Genomic DNA, 19,482 nt, shown 5'->3' on the forward strand with positions numbered 1-19,482 from the left:
TGTTTTTTTTCATTTCTTTTTGGCTCTTCACAATTTGCTGTTCGGATTCCATAGCGAAACCACAGTGGTACCACGCATTGACATGATTACCTTGCATTACAGTTGGAATGGTTTGGCTCAGTGTTTTCTTTCTTCTGTTATAGCATTACAGGGACTCCTCTGCTTACAAACGAGTTAGGTTCCAGAGGTCTGTTCGTAAGTCGATTTGTTCGTAAGTCCAACTTTACTCCGGTCGATTCCAAACATGTTGTACGGCGTGTACACTAAACACGGGAAATGGCTTTCAAAGTTGTATGATCTTCTGTAGATGTCGATGCCACTGGTTTGTCATGTTCTGCAGATATAGATGCCTCCACTGCCATCTATTGCGCGGCGGTTGAACCTACAACTCTCAGTCGAAACGGGCAACTGGACATATGGACGGGTTTATTCGATCTCTGAAAGTTCATATGTCGAATGTTCGTAAGTAAAATAGTCCCTGAATAGTTTGTTATAGGAAATATGTATGGGTTTTCACAAAATTTCGGTAGAATTCACAGTCAAACCAATGATAGAATTTACATAATTGTCAATGTTTTTTTCTGGAAACGAGATATTGTAGAGTATGTCAAAAGATAATTTCAGTGATTAAAACAATATATTGATTTAGAAACATGCGTTTAGAGTACAGTGAGGGAAAAAAATATTTGATCCCCTGCTGATTTTGTACGTTTGTGCACTGACAAAGAAATGATCAGTCTATAATTTTAATGGTGGGTTTATTTGAACAGTGAGAGAGAATAACAACAACAACAACATCGAGAAAAACGCTTGTCAAAAATGTTATAAATTAATTTGCATTTTAATGAGGGAAATAAATATTTGACCCACTCTCAATCAGAAAGATTTCTGGCTCCCAGGTGTCTTTTATATAGGTAACGAGCTGAGATTAGGAGCACACTCTTAAAGGGAGTGCTCCTAATCTCAGCTTGTTACCTGTATAAAAGAAACCTGTCCACAGAAGCAATCAATCAATCAGATTCCAAACTCTCCACCATGGCCAAGACCAAAGAGCTATCCAATGATGTCAGGGACAAGATTGTAGACCTACACAAGGCTGGAATGGGCTACAAGACCATTGCCAAGCAGCTTGGTGAGAAGGTGACAACAGTTGGTGCGATTATTCGCAAATGGAAGAAACACAAAAGAATTGTCAATCTACTTCGGCCTGGGGCTCCATGCAAGATCTCACCTCGTGGAGTTGCAATGATAATGAGAACGGTGAGGAATCAGCCCCGAACTACACGGGAGGATCTTGTCAATGATCTCAAGGCAGCTGGGACCATAGTCACCAAGAAAACAATTGGAAACACACTACGATGTGAAGGACTGAAATCCTGCAGCACCAGCAAGGTGCCCCAGCTCAAGAAAGCACATATACATGCCCGTCTGAAGTTTGCCAATGAACATCTGAATGATTCAGAGGACAACTGGGTGAAAGTGTTGTGGTCAGATGAGACCAAAATGGAGCTCATTGGCATCAACTCAACTCGCCGTTTTAAAGCTTTCTGGACTGCAGGGAATCATCTTCTTTGGTTCTTTTGGTAAAGTAACGTAGAATGAGAATAAAATAATAAAATAAAAATAAGACAATGAAATAAGACAATAAAATTTGTGAGAATTGTATTGTCTTATTTTTATTTTATTCTCATTCTACGTGACTTTACCGAAATAACCAAAGAAGATCAACTCGCCGTGTTTGGAGGAGGAGGAATGCTGCCTATGACCCCAAGAACACCATCCCCACCGTCAAACATGGAGGTGGAAACAGTATGCTTTGGGGGTGTTTTTCTGCTAAGGGGACAGGACAACTTCACTGCATCAAAGGGACGATGGACGGGGCCATGTACCGTCAAATCTTGGGTGAGAACCTCCTTCCCTCAGCCAGGGCATTGGAAATGGGTCGTGGATGGTATTCCAGCATGACAATGACCCAAAACACACGGCCAAGGCAACAAAGGAGTGGCTCAAGAAGAAGCACATTAAGGTCATGGAGTGGCCTAGCCAGTCTCCAGACCTTAATCCCATAGAAAATCTGTGGAGGGAGCTGAAGGTTCGAGTTGCCAAACGTCAGCCTCGAAACATTAATGACTTGGAGAAGATCTGCAAAGAGGAGTGGGACAAAATCCCTCCTGAGATGTGTGAAAACCCGGTGGCCAACTACAAGAAACGTCTGACCTCTGTGATTGTCATCAAGGGTTTTGCTACCAAGTACTAAGTCATGTTTTGCAGAGGGGTCAAATACTTATTTCCCTCATTAACATGCAAATCAATTTATAACATTTTTGACATGCGTTTTTCTGCATTAACTACAATACCTGCAGTCAAAATGCTAAAAAGAAAGCCGTCCCTTGGTGTGGGCCAATCAGTTTCAAGGACAATGCATATATTATCATAGTATGGTTTTTTGTTTGCAATTTGAATCCTTGTAAAAAGGTTTCAGTTTTGTTGCCAGAAAAAAAAGGGGAAAACCCCTATTCTTATATTTTGGTACTGGCAAAGGAGGTCTAATGATGTAGATGCTCACCACGAGCCCTCATTACTTTGATAGTGCATTGTCTTTGAGCTGTACACCTTTTTGCGTCATCTGGTCGAGCACCAATTGGGTCGAGGCTCAAAAGAAAGCCGTCCCTTGGTGTGGACCAATCAGTTTCAAGGACAATGCATATATTATCATAGTATGTTTTTTGTTTGCATGTTGACTGCAGGTATTGTGGTTAATGCAGACATGAATCCTCGTAAAAAGGTTTCAGTTTTGTTGCCAGAAAAAAGGGGACAACCCTTTTCTTATAGTTTATCAATAGTTAATAGAAAAAGGCATTCGCGCTAAATTCGTAATCTAGCTATGGATTGCACAAGCCACGATGGTAATACACTTTAGTCAACCAATCACAGGGGTCTATGTTATTTCTACCGACCAAGACAGAGATCCCCCATATAGCCTTTAACAGACAGTTGGGGCTAGTGCTGTTAGCAAGCACCTATGAAGGCCGTCACGGCACACGAGGCATAGGCCTGGCGCCTTTGTCTTCCAAATGCCGATGTTTACGCACCGCACAAGGAACTTATTTGAGGTTGAGTCGACCTGGGGGAGGCCCAGAACCGGTTCAGATAATCGTTACTGGTGTTGGCCGTGAGTCGAACTCAGTACGCCGGTTTTCTAAAAGTGTGCTAACTACAACGCGACAAACACCTATGCTCCCATACGTGCGTGCACGCCAGTCAAGCCTTTGCCATCAGCACTGCAGACAATACCACACCTTGACATTCAGACTGACAGCTACGAACAATCAAGGCACTTAACTATGAATAAGCCCTCACGTCCCAGATGGCATTTACACACATAATCCTGATGCGTATTAGAGTTAGAGCTTGCATCACGTGACTCGACGAGAGCTGCATAAATGCTGACATTGGCACCAGCATCGCTCGCCTTCCAGGTGGTCCTGGGTAAAGCAACTAACAGCAAGACGTCTGCAGAGGCCTGCGGTCCGAATCGCCGAACATGAAGGGTATCCTCGTGCTAGCCTGCATTGCAGCAGTCATGGGTAAGTATGACATTCTTGGACGTTTATCCAGTTAGGGTAATGCTGTATAGCAACAACATTTAGCACCCTTTGCAAACAAAAATTTTCGAGAAATTGTGCTGTCAAAGAAGAGAAAATATTCATATTCACGTAATGTAACCTGTCAAAGATGTGCTAGTTATATCAGAAATTACAAATATATTTATGATGCTTCTGTTAAACACAAATGCTATTTCACGATGCAGTAATTCATAGTTTTGTATGTTTAAGTGTTTGTTTTATTTTAAATACGGTACAGGACATTTTTAAGGTTTAGTTTACAGAACAGTATTTTCTTTGGCCATATAAAAAAAAAATCCCTTCGTCCATGAAGTCACCAAATAAAAGAGCAGAGCATATAAGAGCAGACAGAACCAGTCCTAAGAAAATATCAAACAGAGTCCAATGATATACCAGTAACAGATGTTAGCACATCATTCAATCAGTTCCTCAAATTAAATAAATGACTACTTTGTGAAATTAAACAAAATATTTAAGTGATCAGTCTCTCATGCAAAGCATTACATGGGAAGATCATCAGAGACGACTACCAGATGAGTAGTAACATCTTAACCATTAGAACCCAACGTTGGTTTTGACAAAAACATTGCTTGGGATTTCTTCCTCAAGCAAGCACCACTATTAGAGCACCCAGGGCATTACGATGAACAGCACAGCAGAGTTTCAAATCACAGCACTTGGCAATGCTCATGGACTTCCTCTTCTGACCTCGTGTTGTTAAGTGAGTTGCTTTTATCCAGCGGTCTTCGTGGGGCAGACTGGGAGCCAAATACAAGTGTAGTGCAATAGCGCCGGCTGGTGGACAGCACCGGCAACTGTGGCGGACAGACAGCACACACGCCGGTGAGCGTGAGCACGGTGTGTGTTGTCAGAGAGGAGGAACTTCGGCAAGGGTCACGGAGGACCCCATCTGGAGGCCCCTGGAACCTGCTAGTGGGTTCGAGAAGGGGGGCGCGGTCAGGGCGGGGCCAGGCCGCGCTGGGAGCATAAAAGGAGCCGAGAGCGGGGGGCTTCGAGGCTGCCGGTTCTGGGAGTGGACTCGTCTCGTCCTTGCTGACGTCTCTTCGCCGTCATCGCCAAACGTCTCCGCTAGATATTGCGCTAGGAAGGAGAGTAGTTGGCTATCTCAGTCAGCGCCGTCAGTGTTAGACGGCTAGCATTGTGTACAGGCTAGGCTGAGCTACTGTGGAGAGTGTGCGGACGAGACCGTGGAAGTTGATCATTAAGAAAGTGCCTCCTAGAAACTCTGTCTCTGAATCGTTGACACTACACATGTATGCTGCATAGAGCTGACTGAGCTTTTGAGTGATACCAATTCCAACCGTGCAATTTATACTTTGGGGGTCAGTGAATAATAATTAATAAAAAATGTGTTAAAATTGCATGGGACTCTAGCAATTTTATAAAGTAAAAATTATATTCGTGTCAGATAAGCTCATATGACAACATTTTAGACAACGGGTGGGGTGTTGGGTAACGCTGAATGGCACAGCACTTTGCACAGTGTGCTGTGAATTCGGCGACCTTAGTTCAATTCCCGATCACGGCTAAAATCGGTGGTCAAATGCGCCTCATGACTTGCAAAGTGTCGGGAGGCTTTCTTCCAGCAGTGGATTGAGAAAGGAGGCTGTAAATGATTACTTTGGGTACAAAATATAAACTCGTCCAAAATTTTCACCAATAACTTCAAAATAAATGCCCGCAAGTCAGCAAGACGTGGCGAGCAATTCAAGTTCTCAACGGGGTCGTATTTGGTGACCTCAGACAGTTTGGTGGGACTGTGTGGCTCCATCCATTGTACAGACCAGATCTGGCACTCAGATTTTATCTGCTCAGCACTTGTCGTGCAGCTGACATAGGGCAGTATTTTAAAGAAATTACATCCAGGATGCCGTTTGCAAATGGTCACCCGACGCTGATTAATCCTTTCACGGTGATGGAATGCCGGCTCTGGTTCCACGTTGGAGCAAGTGCAGAGAATAGGATGGAGACTGCGTTTAAAAATAGCCCAATGTAAATGGAATGTCATGCATTACGAAAATGTTGTATTCATTCAATGGAGATTATCGAAGGGGGAAAAAAAACCCAGAAAATTCCTATCGCAATTGTTCTACGAAAGAATAATGAGAATTCTCTCATTCCAGGAGACAAAATGTTGAAGCACTGTTCATATTGCTGGCACCTTCCATTGCGCAGACGAGTGGTTATTCTCAACCTTTGTTGTTGACTTTACCTCCCCCCCCCTTGTTGAATTTAGTTTCAACCCCCACCCCCTTGCCTACGCAACATGGTTCTGAGAAATAAATGTGGGAATAATGCGCATCAATATTTCAACCCGTTGTCCATTTTGTGAGGTATCCTAACTAGCTAGCAACTGGAAGCGAATAAAAAAAATAAACATTCAACAGACGCTCTGCATGCGTGACGTAATGTGCTCGAGCTCGCCGCATTGTTTACGATCAATGAGTTTAGAAAGGTATTTTAGACAATATGGATTTACATTTTGATCGTGGTTATTGTATATTGGCAGATTCATACATGCTTATTCATCAACGTCTCTGATGTGTGACATAATTTCACGCATTTATAAATCACCTCGCGCACCCCCTGGAACATTGCCACGTGTACCCCCACCCCCCAGGGGTCCGCATTACCCACCCGGTCGAGGGACCACAGCCCTAGATGCTCGGTCATGCTCTCTGGGCAAGGCTGCCCCGGTGAGACAGGAGGACAGGCTCGGGACTCCCAGCTTCCATTGTATTCGTGATGAACTGGCCCATCATTGAGTCCCATCGCTCAGCAACTATTTCGCAACAGAAGCAAGGCGGTTGATTTGCATCACACGCGAGATTGCGCAACCATTTAGAATAACGCAACAAAGTTACTTTCAAGATCATTTAATCAGGCGATGTCAAAATTTACCAAATTCACTGCTGATGCCATGATGTGTGGGTGCAGCCTCCAATGTTTATGATCCACTTTCTCCCTCTCTTACTTTCCACCCTTCCTCCTGCTAAGGCCACGCACGGCGTTATTGAACGGAACGCGTTGAGTCTTTGTCTTGAGTTTGCGCTTCCGGCGGACGCCGTCGTAACGGCGATGAACTCGCGCGGCGCGTTCCAGGGCGTCTGGCGGCGGCGACGCTCCCCTGGACGTTCATCGTGGGCGGCTCTGAAGTGGCGCCGCACGCCATCCCGTCGCAGGCCTCGCTGCGCTACAACGGGGTGCACATCTGCGGCGCGGCCCTCATCCGGACCAACTGGGTCATCACCTCCGCGCACTGCTACAAAGCGTGCGTCGCTCGCTTCTCGTGCAACGGCTGCAGAATCGGGGTTCTGAGGGCCGTGCAGCCTTAACAGACTGTTGGGGCAAGCGCTGTCAGTTAGCGAGCACCTATGAAGGCCGGCACGGCACACGCCGTGGGTGGGTGGCCAGCGCCACGCCCGGCCGCCTTTGTCTACATAGTGGCGATATTTACAAAAAAAGTTTGCTCAATCAAGTGGCCTATCATGTGTAAATGTATAGCAGCCACAATACTCCAAACGCATTTTGTTTCAAAATGTGGAGGGGGGAAACCGGAGGGCCCGGAGTAAAAAGTCCACGGGACCACGGGGAGAGAGACGCCGCAAATTCCAAAAATACAGCAGCAGGCGTCAGGGTCGGTATCGAGCCCACGACCTCCTGCATACAAGGCGAGGCAGTTAACATCTCGCAACCGCGGTTGTGGGTGGACAGCACCACACCCGGCCGCCTTTATCTCCCTAGTGATGATTGATGATGTTTACTACACATGGCACCAGGTACTCATTCGAGGCTGAGTCGGCCTAGGGGAGGCCCGGGACGGGTTCAGACCATCGTCACTTGGTGTTGATGGTGCACACACACACAAGCAGAGAAAAACGAGAATGAATTCACTGCCAATCCTCGCCAGCGCTCCAATCCGTTGCGCGGTGTATGAGACCAGTGTGGCCAGGACTACACCTGCCTCCCCAGATATAGAACTAGAGGGGAAAGCGCAGCTAGTGAGCATCTCTTGAGACCGAACCTGCTGGTGATGCGCCATGCGTACAACACAATCGCACGAGGGGGACGACCGAGTGGTAATAATCCAACGTCACCATTATTGTGTCACACTTTGTAGCAAAGGCGAGCGTCTTCCCGCCACGTCACACACACACACGATGCAGTTGCTGCATCGTCAGCAACTGAGCTTGAGTAGCTGAGATGAGAGCGCAAGTGCAGTCATTACCACGGCGTCGCCCATTATATGACGAATGCCAACATATACCAGGACGAGCTGTCACTTGTTAGGTGATAGCAGTACAGCAAATCGGCTGTGAAACCTATCTCTGTGAACCTTTAGAGTGTTGCGCCCTCGTATGCATGGCTTGTCTTGGTGTGCTCCGGTTTCCTGCCAAATGCGAAAGACTCATGAGTGGCCTTGTGTATAAACATTTCAACGAACGATCCATTTATGCCTCAGAGAGGCCTCCCTGGGTACGCAAATAAATGTGCGACTATTGCAGCATATCCACATACGGTCTGTCCTCCTATAACGCGGGAGTTGCGTTCCTGAAAAACACCGCGTTATTGAAGAAATAATACACGGGGTAAAGCGCAGTCTTTGAAAACATGTGAGATGCGTACGCAGGCTGAACAAAGACTGAGGGCGCGTGGGTGGCATCTGGAAGTATCCAGCAGTATCCCAGTGCCTTGTGCGATGCTACTGCCGAGGCAGCCGTACGACCGCTTAGTCCGACTCGCGCGACGGCGTTCCATTCACTCGATCGCGTTATATCCAATTCGCAACCGCGTTATATGAACAAAAAAACAACGTGTTGCCCAATACGTCCCATCGCGTTATATCCAATTGGAGTCGTGAAAGCAACACGCGGCGTTTACAGGAGAACAGACCGCACCCTCGGTGCTGAGACGTGAAGCCATTGCACGCGTTGTGTACGACGGTGGCGCGAGCTCACGGATCGACTCGCGCGCGATTTCCCAGCGCGCAGAATCTGAAGGTCGTCTTGGGAGACCACTCGATGTCCAAGGCGGACGGCACGGAGAAGACCTTCTCGGTGTCGCGCGTTGTCCGTCACGAGAAGTTCAACAACGTCACGAACGACAACGACGTCATGCTCGTGAAGGTACGATGCGTGGACTGCCTCGCTGCCCGTCGCGTGCGTCTCTGCACAGCGGTAATGAAGTGAGAATGAGCTCAGTTGTAACGCATCAGTTCAGCTCTGGTCAATCCACTGCTTTGGAGTGTGCGCGAGACGAGTAGGAAACTTTCCGCGGGAGATGCTTCGTTTTCCGGAAAAGCACCAATTATGAATTATGACCAAAAAATTCTGTGCATTTGTGTTTTACCGTGTAAGTTGTATGGATGTTTGTTGAACTTCTTTCGCACCGTACGTAGCCAACCTTGCTGATCGGAGGTGCGGAAAAAGGACAACAAACTAAACACAATGAGAAGCATAATAAAGGTGTTTGGGGTTAGATCACGTCAGCATAAATGTGTCGTATCCCTCCACCTCCCGACACAAATTTGAGTACTCAAATGCATCAGTTCTCAAATTTTAAATGTTGTGCATTTGCTCTCTAACACGCCGGTGGGCTGAAATAGTAACTACCTGGCGTTTTGTTTAAGTGACAAATCCCTTACTAATTGGCTGTGTCGGGTGGTGGAGGGTTACGACACATTTATACTTATGCGATCTCACCCAAAACCTTTATTATGAATAATATTTATTGCGAAAGCCTACGTGTTAAACTGACAAAAACAAACAGCTTGACAGAAATGCGTTTTAAATCTACTTTTTCTATTTTGTACTTAATTTTCCATTTAATCCCCAACTGTTGCATTTACCACTGCAAACATATCGCTTATACGCGACGTTGACCTCTCTCCATAATCAATACTTCGTGCATCTCGGAGTCTTCCCTCTCTGCGCAAACCACCTCCAGCGTACACCCGGGCCACCCTTGCAAGTTCTGACGCCTGCTGAAACGCAACAACACACCTGCGCTCAAAGCCAGCCAGCCGAATGAGCGTACCGCGCGCGAAACTTCCAAATGCGCCACGCGCTGCCGCGCTCCTCACGCCGCGTCACCGCCCATCTCGCCCCTTTGCCCCCGCAGCTCTCGGCCAACGTCGCCCTCAACGCGAACATCCAATTGGTGGCCCTGCAGACGAGCGCCCTACCGCCTGGAACGCTGTGCAACGTGTCGGGCTGGGGCACCCTCCAGGAGAGCAGCAACAAGGTGTGACTGACTCTCATTTTGGGTTGCGCGGAAACTGTCGCGCAACGCGCCAATCACGAGTCGTACCCCCATCGGTGTGCGTGCGCATGTCCGCGCGCTGATGTGGGCGGCGCTAATGGTCAGAACGCATTAGCCAGGCCTGTCCATGAAAATAAGTCCTCGCATCCGTGGATAAATCAGTCGTGCTTGAATTGGAGATTATTGTTATGTTTGTTAATTTGTTCGTATGAGGCTTGTTCACCCAGGAAAGCCGCACTCATTCCCATGACACTCTTTGAGGAAGGCCCTGTCGAGTTTTTTGCAGTCGGGGGCCAATGATTGGCTTTGTAGATTCCGGTTGAGTGTTTTGTGGGTGATATTTCAAATTTGTCAAACGTGGACCATATTACGGGATACGTTCTCAATAGAAGTCGGCTTGTCCGTGGGGATAAGAGGACTTTCACGCTTTAGCTGAACTGCATGCACATAAATTGTCAGCTATAGTTTCCCTGTGAATTACATTTTACCCGAATCATACTTGATTTATTATTTCAATAATCAAAAATGTTCCGTTCCCATGTGGGATTTTGGAACTCTTAAGAGTGGGATTTTAGATAATCCAGGTAGCTCTTACATGGATTTCATTTGCTCTTTGAACAATGCATTTGAATGTTGCTGTGCACACTTCGAAACAGCGATGGTCATGGCGACCCGAATGGGGACGGAAGCCTCAGAGTCTCACTTCCGCTTAGCCCTAGAGTCAGGGCTAAGCAGAAATGAGGTCATTAAGGGCTCATTTTGAAGTGAACACAAAAACCACCACAATCTATAATTACGTCAAGAAGGACCAACATTCAGTGTTAGTTCCTTCCACCGATGGCAACACTACAAAACTTAAACTATTTTTTTATATATATAATTTTACCAGGTAAGGTCCACTGAGCGATGTAGCTCTTTTTCAGACGCGACATGGCCACAAATGATAGCTCAATGGAGTGGCTTATAACGTGGAAATCTATAGCAGGCATATACTCTAAACGCATGTTTCTAAATTTGGAGGGACAAACCCGAGGACCCGAAGAAAAATCCAGACGACCAAGGGTAGAGAGACACGCAAACTTCAAATATACAGGAGTCCAGGGTCGGGATCGAACCTACGGCCTCCTGCATATCAGGCGAGGAAATTAACATCTCGCCACTGACGTCAACACAAACGTGAGGACATCAAACTCAGCGGAGGACTGTGTTAAGTGTGGAACTTCGGCGAGTATAGTGAACCGCAGTCGCGCCGCCAAAGGAAGTTGGTGCCAGCTTTGGGTATCCGGGCTTCATCCGTCAAATGGCGCTGGTGGTAGTGATATACGGCCTGTTGTTGAACCAGAGTGTGCGGATCTTCACTTTAATTACCGCGGTGTCTGGGCCAACAATCTTTCAGCGCAGCATCAGGATAGGTTGGCCGGCAATGGAGATCGTTTTCATCTCCTCCAAAGTAAACGGCCAACTGAGAATTTAGTTTCATATTTTCGAAAAGGATATTTCCGATGCGTAATTGGATTTTCCATGTGGATTTGAGTGGAGTCAAAGCAGTAATTGAGTGATTCCTGCGCCGTGCTATCATCCCGGAATGTTGTGCTCAATCCCAGCCACGACGAGCACCAGTGATGTGTGACGTACATTCTGGTCTTCCTATATAATACAGGTTTTTTTTTGTTAGATTGCATGAATATAAATGTGTCGTTAAACCCGCCACCACCCGACACAGCCAATTAGTAAGGTTTGTCACGTAAACAGAACATGCCAATTCGTTACTAGTACAGCGCACCGGTGAGTTGGAGAGAAAATCCACAACATTTGTAATCTGTACTCTTTGGTTTCTTCAGTAAAGTCACGTAGGTATAAAATAAAAATAAATTAAATCACGACGTTTTGGGTGCAACACAAGCGTCCGTCATCAGGTGGGGACAACCACAGCAAGACACACTTGCTGAAGTAGGCAAAAGAGCTGCTAGTAGCAAGGAATTATATAGAAGGGGGAGGAGGAGGAGCCAGGGATAGAAAGAGTGGGGGTGGGGGGCGTGGGTCAGAGGGGGTGGTACTGCTAAGGTACGGTAAATATAGGGAGTGGGAGTGGAGGGCGTGGAACAGAGGGAATGGAATGCTGAAGCACGGTAAATTTCCAAGAGACTGGAATGAGCAGGGCTGGGCATAAGAGACTGGAATTGCGGATATGAAGGAAAACTATAGAGCAGCTAAGGTTTGACATGGTTAATGACATCCTTCCAATGATTGCTCAATTTGTATCCATCTTCTCGATTGAAGTTATGTCTATGTTTATGTATCTGGATGGCTTCATGAACAGACCTTTGATAGTATCCAGATGGTTTGCAGAGTACCTTGGTCTCAGAAAAAAACAATATCATGGGAGCCCACAGCGTTATAACAATGGTCAGCAACGCGGAGGAATTAGTTCTGCCGTGTTTCAATTCTGACTTGTGCTCACGGACACGGTCAGAGACATGACGTTTCGTTTTCCCAATGTAACAATCACCACAGATGCAACTTAGTTTGTAGACTCCAGGGTATTGCAAGTAAGGAATGACATCCTTCACAGATGGGATTAGATCACGGATTTTGTGTACTGTATTAAATCAGATCTGCATTTGGTGTTTGTTTACGATTTTGGAAATGTTTTTGGTGATGCCTGCTATGTATGGTAGCGTGATGGTTTTGATCGGCATCTCAGGGGGTTGTTTCTCCGTGGTTGGAGAGACAGCTTTGTGGATAATGTGGTCCGAATATCCATTCATCTTAAGGGCCTGGTATACATGTTCCAGTTCACTGGCTAGGTGGTGTTGGTCAGAAATGCAGTGTGCCCTGTGGTGTAATGTTTTGATGAGGGAATTCTTCTGTGCCGGATGGTGGTGGGAATCAGGTTTCAGATAGGAATCTGTGTGGGTGGCTTTCCTAGGGACAGAGTGTCCCAGAGAACAACAAGGAATGGTAGTTTGCCATCCTTCTCCACTTCCATGGTGAATTTTACGGATGGGTGTATGGAATTAATGTGGTTGAGAAATTGGTTCAATGCTGGGAGACCATGTGGCCAAATGATGAAAGTGTCATCCACATATCTCTTCCACAGGGACGGACGTAGGGTTGATGTCTGGATGGCGTCTGTTTCACATTTATCCATGAAAACATTCGCTATCACTGGTGACAAAGGGGAGCCCATGGGGGTGCCCTCATTTTGTTTGTAGAAGGTACCATTCCAGGTGAAGTAAGTGTTGGTAAGGCAGTGGCTAACCAGAGTAGGAACATCAGAGTTCAGTCCATGTTGGACTAAGTCTTCAGTTAATGCTATGATGGCAAGTCTGGAACCTTGGTGAACAGAGAAACCACATCAAAGCTGGCGAGAAAGTCATCTGAGGACAGTGAAATGTCCTTGATTAGAGAGACCAAGTGAGCTGAGTTATGTACTGCTGAGGTAGTCTTGCCAGTGAACGGAAGCAAGGTATCAGAAAGAAAACTGGCCAGTTTGTAGGTAGGTGAGTTTATCGTGGACACGATGGGCCGAAGTGGAGTGCCTTCCTTATGGATCTTGGGAAGACCATATAATCTGGGTGGTTTAGCAGCTGAAGGTTTTAGGGAGAGCCATTGGCTGGTTCGATTAGAGAAGTCGGACTGGTAATGATATTGTTGTTTTTTTTAGTCATGGTGTTAGTAGGATCGTTATTGATTTTGGAGTAGCTACCATCATTGAGAAGGTCCATGATTTTGTTGTTGTACGTGGTTTTATCCATGATGACAGTGGCATTGCCCTTGTCAGCCGAAAGGATGACTATGTCATCTCTCTTTTTCAAATTTGCGAGTTCAGAGCGCTCATCTTTGCTGATGTTGCTAATGGGTTGCTTAGCATTTTTGAGGATAGTAGCAATTTCAGCTCTAGCAACGTCTGTCTGGATGTGTCCCAAGCCTTTGGATCATTGCAGTCACGAAAACTCTCCCTAAAACCTTCGACTGCTAAACCACCCAGATTCTATGGTCTTCCCCAGATCCATAAAGAAGGCACTCCACTTCGGCCCATCGTGTCCACGATAAACTCACCTACTTACAAACTGGTCCGTTTTCTGTCTGATACCTTGCTTCAGTTCACTGGCAAGACTACCTCAGCAGTACATAACTCAGCTCACTTGGTCTCTCTAATCAAGGACATTTCACTGTCCACAGATGACTTTCTAGTCAGCTTTGATGTGGTTTCTCTGTTCACCAAGGTTCCAGTACTTGCCACCATAGCATTAACTGAAGACTTAGTCCAACATGGACTGAACTCTGATGTTCCTACTCTGGTTAGCCACTGCCTTACCAACACTTACTTCACCTGGAATGGTACTTTCTACAAACAAAATGACGGCACCCTCATGGGCTCCCCCTTGTCACCAGTGATAGCGAATGTTTTCATGGAGAAATTTGAAACAGATGCCATCCAGACATCAACCCTACGTCCGTCCCTGTGGAAGAGATATGCGGATGACACTTTCGACATTTGGCCACATGGCCTGCCAGCATTGAACCAATTTCTCAACCACATTAATTCCATACACCCATCCATAAAAGTCACGATGGAATTGGAGAAGGATGGCAAACTACCATTCCTTGATGTTTTGTTTGAGAAGAGACCTGATGGTTCTCCGGGACACTGTCTACAAGAAAGCCACCCACACAGATTCCTATCTGAAACCTGATTCCCACCACCATCCGGCACAGAGGAATTCCCTCATCAAAAGACTACACCACAGGGCACACTGCATTTCTGACCAACACCACCTAGCCAGTGAACTGGAACACGTACACCAGGCCCTTAAGATGAATGGATATTCGGACCGCATTATTGGCAAAGCTGTTTCTCCAACCATGGAGAAACAACCCCCTGAGACGCCGATAAAAACCATCACGTTACCATACATAGCAGGCGTCACCAAAAACATTTCCAAAATCTTAAAGAAACACAAATTCTAGGTCTGATTTAATACAGTACACAAAATCCGTGATCTAATCCTATCTGTGAAGGATGACATTCCTTACTTGCAATACCCTGGAGTCTACAAACTAAGTTGCATCTGTGGTGATTGTTACATTGGGGAAACGAAACGTCATGTCTCTGACCGTGTCTGCGAGCACAAGTCAGAATTGAAACACGGCAGAACTAATTCCTCCGCGTTGCTGACCATTGTTATAACGCTGTGGGCTCCCATTATATTGTTTTTTTTCCGAGACCAAGGTACTCTGCAAACCATCTGGCTACTATCAAAGGTTTTTTCATGAAGCCATCCAGATAAATAAACATAGACATAACTTCAATCGAAAAGATGGATACAAATTGAGCAATCATTGGAAGGATGTCATTAACCATGTCAAACCTTAGCTGCTCTATAGTTTGCCTTCATATCCGCAATTCCAGTCTCTTATGCCCAGCCCTGCTCAAACCAGTCTCTTGGAAATTTACCGCGCTTCAGCATTCCACTCCCTCTGACCCACGCCCTCTACTCCCACTCCCCAAATTTACTGTACCTTAGCAGTACCACCCCCTCTGACCCACACCCCCACCCCCACTCTTTCTATCCCTGGCTCCTCCTACTCCTCCCTCTTCTATATAATTCCTTGATACTAGCAGCTCTTTTGCCTACTTCAGCAAGTGTGTCTTGCTGTGGTTGTCCCCACCTGATGACAGACGCTTGTGTTGCGCCCGAAACGTCGTGATTTAATTTTATTTTTTTACCTACGTGACTTTACCGAAGGAACCAAAGAGTATGGATCAATGCAGTCACGAAAACTTCAGATCTAGATTTGCAATCTGAGTACGACGTTTCGCCACTAATTACAAATAGCTTCATCATGCGACAGCCGGATTTGTGTTGCAAATATGACCAAATGGCATACGAATTTACGCCATGAACAGAGGCCCTGTATGTAGTGTGTGCGTGTGTGTACACAAATATCTTGAGTGCGTTCGCGCATGCCCGGTTTGTTCGTTTCTTCTGCAGGGTTCGGACGTTCTCAGAGCCGTCACGGTGCCCATTGTGAGCAATGCGCTCTGTAACAGCACGCTGTATTACCGCGGACTGATCACAGTCAACATGCTGTGCGCTGGCTTTGACCAAGGGGGGAAGGATGCCTGCCAGGTGAGTCGTTGACCAGGAGACTTACGAAAGAAGGAATACAATGATTGTTTCTACATTTTTTTTAATTGAACAAGAGCCCGGTACAGTGGAGAGGTGCCTTTTTACGAAAGCCTGAGCAGTTTCATGTACGTGTGTATGTATGTTGAAATTCTTTAGCACCGTACGTAGCCAACCGTGCTAATCGGAGGTATGGGAGAGACAGGGCGTTCAGCTTACGCAGCACAGAGGCGGGCCAGTCACTGCAGGCTCGGCTAAGTCTGTGATCTCGTGGACCAGAGGTGGTTCGCTACTGACTCCACATTACGCCGTGATGCCCCATGCTCGGATGATGTTTAGACATTCTTCGCGAATAAACTGAGAAAGTTAAGTGACACAATGAGAAATTATCAATATCACTCCGCAGACTGATCGATTCCTGTGTGTGTGTGTAAGGAGCGGTGGTGTAGCGGTTAGCGCGCTGCGCTACGAACCCGACGACATGAGTTCGATTCTCGCTCACGGCCAACACCAGCGACGATTATCTGCACCGGTCCTGGGTCTCCCCTAGGTTGATTCAGCCTCTAAGGAATTCCTGGTGTGGTGTGTAGTAAACATCGTTACTGAGGGGACAAAGGCGGCCGGGCGTGGTGCTGGCCACCCACCCCCTCGTGTGCCGTGCCGGCCTTCATAGGTGCTCGCTAACAGCACTTGCCCCAACAGTCTGCGAAGGCTATATGGGGGGGATGGGGGGTCATGGTATTTGTGTGTGCGTGTGCAGGGTGACTCTGGCGGCCCCCTCATATGCGACAATAAGCTCAAGGGATTGGTGTCGTGGGGCCTTGGATGCGCCCGACCCCGCTACTTTGGAATCTACACGGATGTGTCTCGCTTCATTTCCTGGATCAACAATATACTTGCCGCCTACTGAGTCGACGCCTGGCCACAATAGGATGAAGGCATGAGATGGACCATCTTAGTGGCAGCCAAATGAGTTGTGTAAATGGCTTGACCGACAGACGGAGCAATTCTTTAATCAGACTTCCAACCCCTGCCAAACGGAACTTGTGTTTGACACGTAGGTTTTTGGAGCCAACGTCATGATTCATGATGGCGTAACTTGTTATTCAGAACCACTTCGTCACCCGACACAGCCGAGGAAATGTATTTTCACGAGCACAGTTACAAGCGTTTAACAATGGGCCAGTTATAGTTTCAGCTCCCCAGGAGAGTCACTCACAACCAGATTATATGCGACGTTTCATTTGAGACAACGTCGGACATCGGGACACGATTCAGGAAGGCAAAAATAAACCACGTCACCTGACCCGGCTTCTTAAATAAATGTATTCTCTTTGTATTATTATATTAAATTAAGGAAATGACAATCCCGACTTTGACACCTGTACATTTGGAGTCTGCATGTTCTCGCTGTGGTCGTGTGGATATTTTTCCGTGTCCTCTGTTTTTTTTCTCTCCGCATTTACAAACATGCTTGTAGAGTGTTTTGCTGCTAGAAATGTCCACGTAATAAGCCACTTTGTTGAGCTATCGTTTGTGGCCAGGTCACTTCTGAAAAAATAGCTGTACAGCTCAGATGGCCTTACCCGGTAAAATAACAAATTGTCTTAGTTTAGGTGGTATGGTGATTCTAACTTCCTAGATCTTGCCTGATGATGGTTGACGTAGTTTCAAATGAAATGTAGCCTACCTAATTGCTGCTAAGTTTTGTTGCGAGAATTTGTTCTTTAACTCACCGGTGAGCTGTGAAACAATAATAATTAGCGCGTCGTTGAACATTTTGTACGTGCGGCAATTAATGTGATTGGCTCGGTCAGGCGGCGGAGGGACTTCACGACAAATTTTGTCACGTGATGACTCCGAGGCCTAACCCAAACATTTAGCGACTGACGCAAGTCTCGCTGTGCTCGCAACGCAGTGTACGTGGCCCGAATTCATCTCACAGGCATGCATCACCTCATTCCTTCACATGCCTCATATTCTTAGCTGCCATTCCATCCCGAGTTGTGTCCATCAGTGTCCCTCTTAACAACGTGATGCGCTGAAGTCATTTTGTGTGTGTGTGTGTGGTTTTTTATCATAGCAATTATTAAGCTTTTGGATTCTTGGGTGTTTTTTTTTTGTAATCAAAGTGTCACGTGTATCTTTTTTGCAGTGGATTTACTGAATATCTTTTATACCGTCGTTGGACCTTGGAGCTTATTTCTAATCTGCGTGGTTTTCACCTGTTTATATAACTTTTTTTGCGGTTATGAGCCAGCGACGTTCACGATGAATGACTGCGTTGACCGGACCTTGTCATTGACAGTAAAATGGAAAGTCTCCACATTGACTCCAGTCGTGCTCGTACCCGACCCCTTTGCTGTTTTTTTTTGTGCGGCTATGATCCTTGTCTTGGTATGCAGTGGGTCATGGGTTCGATCCCGACCCTGGCGCCTATATATTTGGAGTTTGCGTGTCACTTCGTTGAGATATCATTTGTGGCCAGGTCGCTGCTGAAAAAGAGCTACATAGCCAAGTGGGCCTTAACTGGTGAAATAAAAAAAATAGTTTTTGGTTTTAGTTTACATGTGTTTTTTTTACTCTGGCCGTGTTCTCACAAGCAGCGACAAGCGATACTCTCTGATGACTTGCTACGCAGCTCGGTACATTCTTATTATCCGTAATAATTTTGAAATTTACCCTCGTGCAGTTGGCTGGCGATGTTGACATCGCTCGGATTCCATAACGGCAGCTGTCAACGGATTGCTGATCAACCGTGGTGAATGGGAATCGAGAGGAGAGGATTGAGGGGGGAAAGCACACGGAAGTTAAAAAGATCCTCTTGAAATGTTTGTGCACACAGAGTTTACACAACAACCGTGGTCCCTTTAGCCGATGTTGAGGTGCAGTAGGTTCTGGTTTTCGTCTCTTTAGCCAAGCGCGGATAAGGTTGTGGTTTTCTCGAATTGATGATGACAGTGATTCTCATCATCGGCACCTCCGAGTGATTAACTTTAGCAAGAAAACGAGTAATCGCATAATTTGTGTGCTTGTTATACAGCAAACCAGCAGCAGCCGTTATCATGGTTGGTCCAACCACGGCACGTGATCTGCATGTACCTTGCTGATCTCGTCAAGGAACGATAAACCATCACGAGAAATTCGGTCATCCTCGCAGCTGCTTTTGGCCGAACCATCAAACAAAGACGGTCACCGCATCGCGTGCTTTCGAATGCGCTTCTGCGGACGTCTGGAACGCTCTTGCTCCCGTGCACTTTTAAATCTTCGGTTGAAAACTAGTTTCTTTCAAACTTATTTTTGTGTTTAGTTTATTGTCCTTCCCCCGCAGCTGTGATGAGCACAGTTGGCTACGTACGGTGCGAAAGAAGTTCAACATACATACATCGGTTTCTCGTTTTCTGCTCATTCTCATCGAGCCAGATAAAACAATGCCAGCC

At 46.4% G+C, this 19,482-nt stretch overlaps 1 protein-coding gene across 1 annotated transcript; it reads left to right on the plus strand.

Moving 5' to 3' along the window:
• The first annotated feature begins 2,555 nt into the window (after window positions 1-2,555).
• Window positions 2,556-17,429, plus strand: LOC116942812 (trypsin-like). The gene is made up of 6 exons (XM_032955122.2): window positions 2,556-3,587; window positions 6,750-6,918; window positions 8,632-8,773; window positions 9,768-9,890; window positions 15,908-16,045; window positions 16,803-17,429. The coding sequence occupies exons 1-6, from the start codon at window positions 3,545-3,547 to the stop codon at window positions 16,950-16,952; spliced, it is 765 nt and encodes a 254-aa protein (XP_032811013.1). The 5' UTR covers window positions 2,556-3,544; the 3' UTR covers window positions 16,953-17,429.
• The last annotated feature ends 2,053 nt before the right edge of the window (window positions 17,430-19,482 follow it).

The sequence above is a fragment of the Petromyzon marinus genome, chromosome 16 (assembly GCF_048934315.1).
Source record: "Petromyzon marinus isolate PM22_M1 ecotype Great Lakes invasive population chromosome 16, UKy_Petmar_22M1.pri1.0, whole genome shotgun sequence".
Taxonomy (NCBI): domain Eukaryota; kingdom Metazoa; phylum Chordata; class Hyperoartia; order Petromyzontiformes; family Petromyzontidae; genus Petromyzon; species Petromyzon marinus.